This window comes from Canariomyces notabilis (genome assembly GCF_033297395.1).
Source record: "Canariomyces notabilis strain CBS 508.74 unplaced genomic scaffold N656scaffold_26, whole genome shotgun sequence".
In the NCBI taxonomy this organism is placed as follows: Eukaryota; Fungi; Ascomycota; class Sordariomycetes; order Sordariales; family Chaetomiaceae; genus Canariomyces; species Canariomyces notabilis.
Window position 1 is genome coordinate 3,486 of NW_027041848.1, and position 11,793 is coordinate 15,278.

General features: G+C 54.7%; 6 protein-coding genes across 6 annotated transcripts; 3 read left to right on the forward strand and 3 right to left on the reverse strand.

The window, feature by feature from the left end:
• Nucleotides 1–504: 504 nt before the first annotated feature.
• On the reverse strand, nt 505–1,595 carry N656DRAFT_831635 (uncharacterized protein; the record flags this gene model as incomplete). Its single annotated transcript, XM_064818633.1, has 3 exons — nt 1,468–1,595; nt 1,052–1,388; nt 505–995 (listed from the first exon to the last, which is right to left on the reverse strand). The coding sequence occupies exons 2-3, from the start codon at nt 1,125–1,127 to the stop codon at nt 505–507; spliced, it is 567 nt and encodes a 188-aa protein (XP_064666784.1). The 5' UTR covers nt 1,128–1,388; nt 1,468–1,595.
• Nucleotides 1,596–1,608: 13 nt separating this feature from the next.
• N656DRAFT_344608 (uncharacterized protein) lies at nt 1,609–2,812 on the forward strand. The gene is made up of 2 exons (XM_064809312.1): nt 1,609–1,722; nt 1,788–2,812. Exon 2 carries the CDS (start codon nt 1,887–1,889, stop codon nt 2,490–2,492), a length of 606 nt encoding a protein of 201 aa, XP_064666785.1. The 5' UTR covers nt 1,609–1,722; nt 1,788–1,886; the 3' UTR covers nt 2,493–2,812.
• Nucleotides 2,813–4,147: 1,335 nt separating this feature from the next.
• N656DRAFT_716295 (uncharacterized protein) lies at nt 4,148–4,900 on the forward strand (the record flags this gene model as incomplete). The annotated part of the gene is made up of 1 exon (XM_064812118.1): nt 4,148–4,900. One exon carries the CDS (start codon nt 4,148–4,150, stop codon nt 4,898–4,900), a length of 753 nt encoding a protein of 250 aa, XP_064666786.1.
• Nucleotides 4,901–6,078: 1,178 nt separating this feature from the next.
• On the reverse strand, nt 6,079–8,373 carry N656DRAFT_716426 (uncharacterized protein; the record flags this gene model as incomplete). Its single annotated transcript, XM_064812131.1, has 3 exons — nt 6,079–6,257; nt 6,294–7,970; nt 8,040–8,373. 3 exons carry the CDS (start codon nt 8,371–8,373, stop codon nt 6,079–6,081), a joined length of 2,190 nt encoding a protein of 729 aa, XP_064666787.1.
• A 2,038-nt stretch (nt 8,374–10,411) lies between these two features.
• N656DRAFT_801019 (uncharacterized protein) lies at nt 10,412–10,726 on the forward strand (the record flags this gene model as incomplete). The annotated part of the gene is made up of 2 exons (XM_064818069.1): nt 10,412–10,416; nt 10,495–10,726. The coding sequence occupies 2 exons, from the start codon at nt 10,412–10,414 to the stop codon at nt 10,724–10,726; spliced, it is 237 nt and encodes a 78-aa protein (XP_064666788.1).
• A 207-nt stretch (nt 10,727–10,933) lies between these two features.
• Nucleotides 10,934–11,471, reverse strand: N656DRAFT_716296 (uncharacterized protein; the record flags this gene model as incomplete). Its single annotated transcript, XM_064812119.1, has 2 exons — nt 10,934–11,010; nt 11,096–11,471. The coding sequence occupies 2 exons, from the start codon at nt 11,469–11,471 to the stop codon at nt 10,934–10,936; spliced, it is 453 nt and encodes a 150-aa protein (XP_064666789.1).
• Nucleotides 11,472–11,793: the final 322 nt, after the last annotated feature.

An 11,793-nucleotide genomic window follows, 5' to 3' on the forward strand; every position in this document is an offset into this window, starting at 1 on the left:
CACTCCTCCTTGCCATCAGTATCGCAATGACGCCGCCGTCGATAACGACCGGGGTTCTGCTGAAGGTCGACCTTCTTCACGTCGGGCAATTCGGTAGTACTAGCTCTCGTTGTTCCAGAGCCTTGCTTCACGTCGCGGCCGAACGACGCATGTTTCCAACGCGTCGCCCCAGTGCCGGGGGTGACGATCCCCCCAGACTTCACCGGCGAAGCTCCTGTCACCAGAGCCAGGTTGCTCTGCTGCTGCATTGTCTTCTCACTGGTCGATTTGGACGCAGCTCGACGGTTTTGGGGGGCGGGGGTGCCATCCTCATCCTGCTCTCTGTCTTCTGGAACGAGAGGATGGCGTTCTCCGTCACTTGCTGGATCGCTGTCGTCATGGTGATCAGGGTGTTGCGAGAGGCGGCAGCTGGCGGACCTCAGTTGTGGATCAACCCCATGACTGGAGGCGACGTCGCATAGGCTCTGGGGCCGAAGGCGTGGCTCAGTATCCGCTGGTTCGAGCTCAGTGGTACTCTTTGTCATCCGACAGTGTGGGTGTTCGTGCCCGCTCTTCGCTGTCATCTGGGATCAGATGATGGTGCTCTGGGCTGCCCTTCTGACTGCTGTCGCCGCAGCGATCACAGTGCTGAGAAAGGCAATGCCCATCGGATTGCTGCTGTGACTCAAACCCGGGACCAGAGGCAGCTAGGCGTGGACTATGAGGGTCCAACATGGATTGCGACTGAGCGGCACGTTTCTGCCGGATCACCGCAAAGGAAAATGGGAACGGCCTATTCCATTCTTCGCTGCCAAGGCATATGGAACCGTCGTGATTCGACGTCGTTCCGCACGGTTTTTCGGACGGCCGGGGAGAGTCAGACAACGTCTCTGGAGAAGGCCCTAGGCTATCTCTCTGTTGCTGCTCGTCTGCAACCTCATCGTCTGGGCCAGGCTCACTGGTGACCGAAGGCTTTGATACGTCGATATCGTCGGGAACAGTGTCGCGACTTTCGCCTGCGTAGGCATGTTAGCGAACTCGCCTGCCCGGGAAAGGAAATTTAGGTACATACCTGCACTAGCAACACCGCTGGAATCAAGCTTCTTGGATGCAGCCGCGACGAGCTCGTCAAGCGACGCGAAAGACATGTCGGATCGGCCATCGTCAGAATCGTCATCGGACTCGCTATCACGGATCAAGATCCCATTGTTCTGCGACTTCCCTGCACCACCATGTCGAGAATCATGCGCATCCTGTTGTGGCGGCGGCGGAAGGAAAGGAGCAGGGTTCCCCCTTCCGAAGGAGAAGCCCGCGATTCACAGGGCAAGGGCCTGCCGCCACAGGGGGGTTGTAAAAGACCTGGTTGTCGAGGCAGACTGTTGCCATCTCACTGCTAGTGATAATGCGCGCTGGTGAAGTGCAGAACGTGTCAAAAGGTTTAGGCAAGGATAGTCCTGGAGGTGTATGCGGTGCAAGCTGTTTACCTTCGTATTCCTGGGGTGTTGGGGAACGAGCGAAATAGATCTGTGTACCGAGGGTTGCCCGATCATCGCTGAATTGGCAAGGAGCTAGGCCCCGCGCTCTCCGTCCTCACCAACCTCCCAACCCCGGCTCGCAATGAGGAACGTGCTCGGCCGTGTAACGCCTCGTTCCATGCGGTTCCCCAGTTTGGTGCGGGGAATTCATAGGTTCCTCGCAACTCTGCCAATCATGCAATTGCCGAGACAGAAAGGACAGGGCCCAGGAAAAGGGAGGCGTCGTAGGACATCGTATCATCACGGCCCTTGCCCTGAGGCCCCGTGGTCCATGACGTTGCTACGGGTTGCCGAGGGCGGCTCAGCAGAAGTGGGTGTTAGCGTATCGTCTCCTGCAACGCCTTCCTACGTCTGTCTGCATGCGCCTCCTCCATGTCGTCCGGTTTCTGGTACTGCCCATGGCAAAACAGAATCTCCCAAGCAGTCTCACACACGCCATCGTTCCCACCAACCAACTCCTTCTCAAACCCAATCTGCCTCGCCATCGGTAAAGCGAAGGCAGCGGCGCCAGGAAGGTCGCATCATCGTTTCGGCGGCTACATCGGCCTCCTTGACTCGGCCTTGCCATCCCTGTTCGCTGTGGCCGGTGCGTCGCCCAGAAATAGGTCGCAGTCGGGTCAGGCTGGTTACCAGCATCCACCGCCACAGCTACGCTGGCATTCGGTCCGATTGTGGCCGAAAGAGTTCTGCGGTCCGCACACCGAGACGCTCTGGATCCGCCAAGCGAGAGGAGGCCCCTTGGTGTCTCCGCATGTATTGAAATCGATACCTGCGGCATTCTTCCGACTGGTCAGGACACGCATGCCTTGCAAATTGCACGGGGGAACGAGGGGAAGGGGGACCTACCAGGCAGGCATGGAGTCCAATCCTACGGACGAAATGAGGCACCCTGGAAGCCAGAATGGAGAAGGGTGGATGAAACCAAGTGGACGTTGGGTGGCCCCAAAGGGAGGAAGCTCTATGTCGAGACCAGAGTGAGCTGAACCGCCCTCCTCTTTCTCTCCGGAGCTCGTCCCCATTGGATCGCGTCGTCAAGGGCTCGTTGTTGGCTCGGCCTTTCTGTCGCCATCCGCCGGAGGCTGAATCACGTCCTGTTGACCTAGAAACAGATCCCAGTCAATCAGGACGCGAACATGCTGTTCTCGTGACCACTCTCTTGCAGCCTCCACCGTAGCTGTGCTGACATTCCGTCCGATACGAGATTATCCAGGACCCGTCTTCTCAACTAGCGAATTGGGAACATCTCCCATCTGCAGGTCAATGTCTCTGTATCGGACGCAGTCGAGATCTACAGCATTTTTGTAACTGGTCAGAATCAGCATGCATTGCAGACCGCTCTTACAGGAGACCTACCAGGCAGACGCGAAGTCGGCCGCCACGGACAAAGAGAGGCATCCTGGATGGTAGAGAGTAGGCGGATCTCGATCGCTTAGCGTAGATGAAGCTCAGAGTCGAGTTGAAATTGTAGAATGAGTCGAGTGAAGTAGTGGGAATAAGCCGGAACGCAAGAAGAGCTCCAGGGAAACAGTGCCGAACAGCGTAAATACTACGCGAGAGGCGATGTACGAGGCTCCGAGGAGCTGGAAAGAGGGGAAGGTAAGAGGTGGTAGGTAGGGAAATGTGGCTACCTTGGCGATTGAGCGATTAGAGAGGCATTGGTGATAAGCGCATTTTTAGGAAGTAGGGGCCGAGTGAAGGAAAAGAGAGAGGGATGAAGGAAGAAGTCGAGAGTACAAGAAAGCGACGTTGGAGAGGAGCGGCTTGTATTTATGTTGCGGGCGCAGCCGGGCCATGCGAGCACGCGAATCTGACGTAACACCATACCCGATCAGGAGGGGCGCCAAACCCGGCGGGTGCGACAGCGTGTTCTGCATTACATCTCCAAAAGCCTCCTGCAGCTCCTTGCCCCGGCCATCAGGAGCAAACACCCTTCACTACCGGCTAGACAAGTGTACCTACTAATATAGGCTTGCCTTCCAGAGCCTCACGGGTGGCGGTCACTCATTCTTCCTCAGCAGCAGCAGCTATAGCAATAGGGGTGCAGAGTTGCCACAGCTTCCAACATGAACGCCACTTACGAAATTATTTATATATTACTTTACGGTTTTCATCTTCTTGACTGCGAGGCGTGTCGGTTTAGCTTCCATACAGATACCTTCAGTACGTCAACTGGCATCTTCATCTCCCTGGGACCACAACCCCTTACTTCGTGGCCTATGTACCGTCCGGTCATTACACAACAGTGATTCAAGGAACTACGGTCAAATATACAGGTTTCGATCCCATCCGTCTGTTTGAACCCACCAATCACCTCTCCGGTCCCCTCTTGTTTTGTGCTACGAGGATTTTATGTTGGCTTCCGCGCCAACCGCCGAGGGCTTCAAGTTCTTCCCCTCTTTTTCGAGCACATCCAATTACATCCCTATCCTTCACCCGAACAATGTTTGGCCGAGTTGCCTTCAACTGTCAGGCAACAGCAGCATTTAGGCAACGAACTTTGCTGAACGTCGGGATTTGTTCACCAATCTCTTTCTCTCACGCAAACAAACGGTGTCTTGGAGAAGCTTTATATTGTACACATCTTACCGATCACATTTCAGTTATCCCTTGCAATTCAGCGAACTAGCTGTACGATGTCAAGCCATACTTCGCCGCCGAAGCTCATCTCCTCGGTGGAAGATCTCAAGAAATTCCTCTCCTCAATTTCCTCCTTCAACAGTCTGTATATCGACCTGGAAGGAATCAACCTTTGCCGACATGGGACCATCTCCCTCATTACCATCCTCGTCTATCCAGAGAACGTGGTACGCCTTGTTGACGTCGCCGTACTTGGTAATCAGGCCTTTACCGTGACTTCGGACAGCGGCAAAACCCTCAAGTCCATCCTCGAGGACCCAAACATCCCCAAATTCCTGTGGGACGTGCGAAACGACGCCGATGCCCTTTGGGCTTTGTACCGCGTCGGCCTCGCCGGGGTGACCGACGTCCAACTGCTCGAGAATGCAACGCGATTCGGCGATAAGACGTATCTGCGCGGCCTGGCGAGAAGTATCCAATATGATTGCAACCTTGGGCTTCTGGAGCGGAATCGCTGGCTTAGTACCAAGGAAGAAACAACCAAGCTGATGTCCACCGGGGTATTTGCAACCCGTCCGCTGGATGGCAAGACCATTGACTATTGCGTCAACGACGTCATTCATCTTCCCGAGTTGCGGGACACCTACATGCAGCGCATCAACAAGGAGTGGCTTGGCAAGGTCAAGAAGGAGAGTGCGGCCCGCGTGGTGGAGGCTCATCGTTCCGACTACGATCCGCTGTCGCCTACGAAGAAGTTCGGACCTTGGGGCCGCTCTGGTGTGACGCGACAGTCTGGATTTTTTCGATGAATTCTTGAGCAGTCGTCGGCGAGAAAGGAGAGGCGTTCGCTGGGAAGATACTAAGGGAGGCATACCTTAGTTTAATCTCGATGGGATGATGCCGGCAGACCTCTCCTACCCGACGTCGATTTGCATTCCTCTCGTCATGTAGCTTTTGCCTAGGAGTGGGGCCGTTGCCGGGAAAGTAATGCTATATTTACTGTCCTTGGGATGGCTGTCAGGAGATCCTCATGAGATGGAATGCCCCTGACTGACGCAAGAAGGGGGTGATCCTGTAGGGCAGATAGCTACCTACCTACTTGGACACACTATTTTACCTCAGGATTTCAGGTCCAGGTTTACTGTCAAGTTAACATCTGTTTGTGCTGTTTGTTGTTTCTATGGCGATATACTAGTTACCAGTATTTACTAGTACTGAAAAGGTGCAAAACCACACCTACAAGCCAAACAACAATAAGGGGAGGAAACCAAGCGCAAGGAAACAAGACCCACGTACCTGACTACGTACAATGCCTCGCTCAGGGCCACTGTACGGAAGGAATTCGACTGCAGTGCCTTCCTTATGGTCGGATCAGAGGGCTGAACCTAGTGGTGGGAAGGAAAGGAGTGAATTCGCTTGAAGAATGGCCCTGGAAACTGGGCGACTATGGAAGACTATTTATCCTGCTCCAGCTAGGGGTTCAGAGGCTGGGACCCACGCGCAGGAAAATTCGACCCCTGGCCCATGTAAGCCCCTGACCCACGCAGGCCCCCGGCACAAAGAACAACCACACTGAGCCCCTGTACAGATCTCCTGAGCCCAGCCCTGGCCCAGGGGAGAGCACTCTGCCCCGTTTCAGTACCTAAGTACCTAATTCAGACCCATAATATCCAAATCCCCGAGTCCATTGGTCTGGGAGCGTGATGCTCAATCCCCTTGAAATAGGGGTTCCTGAGCCAACCAGGACTTCCTGCTTGCTCAGAACGGTGCACAAAGAACAAGAAAATATTTCAGTGCTCTCAGTAACAGGATTGCCAAAAGCCAAACAATGTATGTACCTAGACAAACACCTACTAGCAGTGGATTCATCAAATGTAGCCCGTCACAGTGTCAAGCAGAGATAATTTAGCAAAACTTATCACCTGAAGGATACTCTCCAATGTGTTTAAGAATGCAAACTCTTCCCCGTTCTCCATTTTACTCTCAATCACACCATCTCAACATACCTCGCCCTCGCACTCCCCTCCCCTTTATCATCCCCCTCCCCAACCTTCTCAGAACTACTCCCCCCATCCCTTTCCCTACCCCTATGCACCGGCTCCGTAACCGCAGCCACAACATTCCAATAAACCCTCACCACAGGCCCATCCCCATCCCCATCCCCCCCTTCCCCTTCACCCAACCCCCAACCCCCAGTCCCACCCCTCTCCCCTTCCATGCCCATCATGGAGTCTCCTCCTATAACCTGAATCCTCCACCCCGCCCTCTCAAACCTCTCCCTCACATACCCCGACACCCCGACAAACCTCACCTGCACCTCCTTCCCCGCATACCCCCTCAACTCAGAAACCAGCGCTCTGAGATGTGTGCACGCCGTTGTGTCAATGTGGTTGACCCGCGCAAAATCGAGCACGACCAGCCGGATGGGGGGCAACGTGCTTGGGTCTGTGACGCCTGCGCGACGGCGGAGTTTGGAGAGGCGTTGAGAGCGGGTGACGGACCAATTTCGTTCTGGTTCTTCGGAACTAGTGCTGGTACTGGTGGGGGTGGGGGTGGTGGTGTGGTTGAAGGATGGGGCGTGGTGGGTTTGGACGCCTTCGAGGATGGCGGTTTTGGCGCGGTAGGCGTTGGGGAAGAAGAGCGAGTCGGTGAAGAAGAAGATGCGCGTGTCACGGGGGATGGGGATGTGGGTTTGGGTTTGGGTAAGGGCGAGGTTGCCACTGGGGGGTGAGTTGGGGGTAATGGCAAGGGGGAGCTCGTCGGGGGTTGTTTTTGGCAGTGTTGAGACGCTGGCAAAGACCTGGCGGAGGAGGACGTAGACGATGTTGAACCCGACGGAGCTGGCGATGCCAATCTCCGTGGACACGAAGAGAGATACCCAGAAAGCGATCATGGACGAGATGAAGTCGGCGAGGGAGGTCCGCCAGTACCGGTAGAAAACAGACGGGTGGGAGATAAGGGGCCACACGGCGGTGATGATTATTGCCGCCAGGGTGGCCTTTGGAATCCAGTAGAGCGTGCCGACCAGCTTGAAAATGGATACGAGAACGACAGCTGTGGTGATGAGCCCGGAAATGGGTGACTTGACCTTGCAGGCTGAGTTGACGGCAGTCCGGGACATGGCGCCACCGACCCCTATTGCGTGAAAGAAGCTGTTGGCAATGTTGGCGGCGCCGTAAAAGGTCAGCTCCTGACTCTGATCCATGACATAGTTGTTCTTGACCGCGAAGCCGCGGGCTACGGCGGTGTGTTCGACGGCCGAACCGATGAAAACGGCTATGCTTCGGCTGGCAACTCGAGAGAGCAGCTCAGGGGTTGGCGCTCGAGGTGGTTCCTGGCCGTTGGACTTCACCTGGACGACATCGAAGAGAAAGCTGTCTGGGCTGCCGCGGGATCTGTTTACAGCGTATCCGACGCCGGTGAAGATGACGAGAGTGATGAAGGCGCGGGTGATGGAGAGGAACCAGATGATTTTGTTTCGGCTCCCCCACCGCTTGCCGGCTTGGTCGAGTGCGGTTAGGAGGAAGATGCCGGTGAAACCGACCGCGCAGGCGTAGCCATTAGCCTGGGGCAGTTCCTGGAAGATGTCGTGAATCTGCGTGGCGGCGCCGTCACCGACATCCTGCTCGCCGAGGAGCGAATCCATCTGGTTAAGGATGATGGTGATGGCAACGGCCGAAATGAAGCCGCTCAGGATGGGGAGGGAGATGAACTCCAAGAGGAAGCCGAGCTTCAGGAGCCCAATCACCAAACCGTAAATGCCCATCATCATGGCAACCCCTGAGGCAATCTCGGAGGCTGACCACTTCTCGTCATGGAGATCGGCGATGATCTCGGCTGTCAGCAGACTGATGAGGGACGTAGGGCCTGTAGACAGGTCTATTATCTGACATATTAGAAAGGTTCCAACATTCAGACAAGCTAAAACGGAAGTGTCTCTTTACTCACCTTTTGTCGTGCCCATAAAAGCATAGAGGGCCGACGGCAGCCAGCTGGACATGAGGCCGTACTGAACCGGCACCGTGGCGATTTTGGCGTACGACAGGCCCTGCGGAATCAACATGAGCCCGAGGGTCAGGCCGGCGATAACATCGTTGATCAGCCAGCGAGGGTTGTATCTGGGAAGCCAGCCGACGATGGGAACTTTCTCAGTGGCATATTCGACGGCCGCTCGTGGGACAGCACTGGCTCCGGCCACGGCGAGCCGTCCGACTCGGTTCCATGTGAAGTCGTTTATGAGGGCTTCACTGGCTCTTTGAATGCTGGGCTTTAAGTTCCACATGGTGAGCTGAGATGGCTTCGTGTACTAGCTGAGAGGGGTTGAGCTGGGTACGCTAGCAGAGGTTAAGCACCAAAGGGCGGGGTTGGGACGACAAGGGATGAGTTGCCCCGGACTTTTAAAGTACCGTAGGCAGTACTCTAGTCGAGGGAAATCAAGTTCGAATCTGACGTCCTGCAGCGGCCCGCTCCCCCGGTTAGCGTAGATCTTCAAAGGTGGGTAGTAGTCGAGGAAGGCCCGCACATAGTATCCGCCACGAAGCAGCCTTCTGGCTCCGCGGGAGGAAATGGAGTGAAGCAGGCCGGCAAATCTCCCTCCCGAGTGTTCCGAATCTTGAAGCATTAGGACTTTGTGGTGCAAGATGTACATGCACGACTAAGGTAGTGTTTCATTGAGGATGTTCTGACAGGGAGCGAGCTGTAAGATGGCCATGGCCCGTCAAAAATAAGCCCAGCTAGACTGCCATAACGTGGGGAAAGAGAGAGAAGATGGGTTGACCTCGTACAAGGTAGTATCAGAGCGGGGGAATTCGACGTCACGTCGGCAGTGAAACGCAGCTGCACGTCGGATTCGGATTGACATCCCAGGAAGGCAGTCGTGAATGTATTCTGGGAGCTGCACGCGGGGGATCTACACCCAAAGTGCCCGAATGCTTCGTTCTCTAGATGCGAGCTATAAATGCGAAGGCCTTCGTTGCAGCTGTAACCACATCAGCAACCACAGAGGGAGGTTGCCTACCGGTAATACATACGGCAGTTGGATGAGAGGAGACCGGTGATTCAGGCCAGTTTATCTCCATGAACCCTGCATGTTTGCCCCAGTGACAGGTTCTGACGTAAGCTTCACTGGTCACGACATGGACTTAGCAGTTACATAACTCAAGGACTAAGTTCTGTTAATTGCTGCGTTCATGATCAGTCGAGTTCCAGTGAATCACTCCGTCGCGGAATGTGAGAGTAATTGAGATCCATCAGATGTCGCTGCCAAATGCCAATGTTGAGCTCTGTCATCGCGACTTAGGTGTCTAGTCCGAGCTCTATCGATGCTAAACTTGCACAATTCTTTGGGACAGAGTTCAGGTTGCAACGTGGGATCGCCAATAGTAGCTGCTCTACGGACATAGTAAGCTAAGTGGTTGTCTCAGGGGTTGAATAGGGGCTGTCATCTCCCATACACGCCACGGCCGTTTTAAGATAACCAGGTAAACAACACCAGAACATCTGAATAGTTATGGCTTTCTCGAATCCAACTTGTTTCCAGTCATGTTCACAACCCTGACGTCAAACTACTAGAAAACGGGGTCAACCTAAGTGGTTCTCGTCGCTCTTCTCTTTTGATCCTTGTCGGCTCGTTAGAAGCCGCCGAGCCGCAGACGTCAACCCGACGCCTTCGGGAGAGACTTGGCGCTTGGCGGCTCATCCGAGGGCCGCAGTGGTTTGCTTGGCCGTCAACCGGCTGCTACGCTACTCGCCGTCCCGTCCCGGCTCCGGGATGCGGGTGTGTCTTGGCCGTCTTGGCCGTCTTGGCCGTCTTGGCCGTGCCAAAGGGATAATATCCGGGACGCCAACAAGAAAAACCTTATTGTTTTATGAACATCAAGCATTCGTTTGTAAGAACAATTTGAAGCAAGAGGGGCGCCCTTGATCACACTAGCAGCCTGTGCACTGGTGCAGAGTGGACAAATGAGTGCTACTGTAGTTGCGTCATAGCCCGCTAATTCGTTTGTAAGTGTTCCCAGTTGAGTAGTACTGATAACTACCTACACACACCTAAGCCGAGGCAGAATAGTTCGGTCTGTTCACTTAGAACCTCCATCTTCCTCCAAATCGTTACGCAGCCCCCTTCGCCTGCCCGCAAACCGATCCTTATTCAAAAACCTACCAGTTACACACTGCTCAATGCTTCGATTACTCCGACTGCCCCCCGGCCGAAGAGCCCTGGCCCCTCGTCAACCTCCTCCGGCCGCCATCACCACCAGATCGTTATCCTTCGCCCCTAGGACAGGGAGCTCCACCTCTCCATTCACACGGCCACCCTCGTCATGGAGTCCCAGCACGTAGGACACCCGTTTCTCCCGTCTCAACATTCACTCAGGACATGTGCTGATGCGTCTGATTTCCCCAGTGTGTCTACCCTCGCACTCGGCACCATGCTAGTCGGAGGCTGGTACATCTTTGAAGAAGGCCGGAGCTACAAAGTAGGCGACCAAGTTTCTGCAACAGAGCCGCGTGTGGTGGGCACGCATAGGCAGGGAACTGTGAACCCGGATTATCAGAACTACGAAGCCTGGGTGGAGAAACACAAACGAGGGAAGAAGCATGAGGCGCCGCCGCCGGGGAGGCATCAGGTTGGGTGAGCTTGGAGACCATGGACGAGGTTGGGGCTGCAAGGGGCTTCACTCTTCAGGATGTTCAAGGGTAAACTGATCTCAGTAGTATCGAGCGCGGTTCCGTCATTCAGGGGTAAATGTAACTGATCGTCATCCCTAATCCAAACTGCAACTTCATCGACCATCTGGCAACCAAACCCCTGTATCAGGTATCCCGCCACAACAATCCGCTCTTCACACACTTGCGTCCTGATCCTGGTACTCTACCGCCTTGTTCAAATCAGCCCACATCTTCTCAGCCTGACTCTTATCTGCGGGTTCGTAAAGTCAGCACACCGGCCCCTTAGATTTCCCACTGGCTGCTCTGATCCCAAGAAAACAATAGAGTGAACATACGAGGCGGTGGAATAAACCCGTTAATCTTCCAAAACTCCCTCGGCGTCTCATCAATCGAAAACTCCCAATCATACCCCTTATCCGCAATATGCGGCTTCAGCACCTGGTCAATCTTGGTGATCATGCGCAGTGCCCGGGCCTTGTCGTCAACAAAGTGGACGGCGAGATGGTCCACGGTCAACCGGATGAATGGTTTGCTGGGGGCCTGTCCTCCGACATAACAGCTCCCTGGAGACAAGGGGATGAAGTTGACGACGACATAGAAGGCTGGCAGCCCGCCTGCCGTGTAGATGCTTGTGATGTCGGCTGCGAGGGCTTGTTTGGATTCGGTGGTGGTGAAAGTCCATTCGGGGTGGTACACGAGCCACAGAGGCATTTTGATCAAATGTCAACAGGACTCAGTTGAATCGAGTTCTTGGGATATGACGGAGCTTGAACCGATGAATGGTAGGGACAGGAGGGGAATGCAAAAGGAGCTGTTCTGGCACGAAAGGGGGGCTGAGGTGTGACTTTGTATCCCGTCTATTACTGGTACTATGGTCCTCAATGGTTGGGGTCAACCTACATTATGCTCAATGCCAGTGAAGTCCGTCCCTCGGCTGGAAGGTCTGGATTATTGTATGATAAGTAATCATCTAGCAGCGCTTGCAGGGGTAGCGACTTGCATGGCTCAGAAACAATGGTGTAGCGGCTGGGAA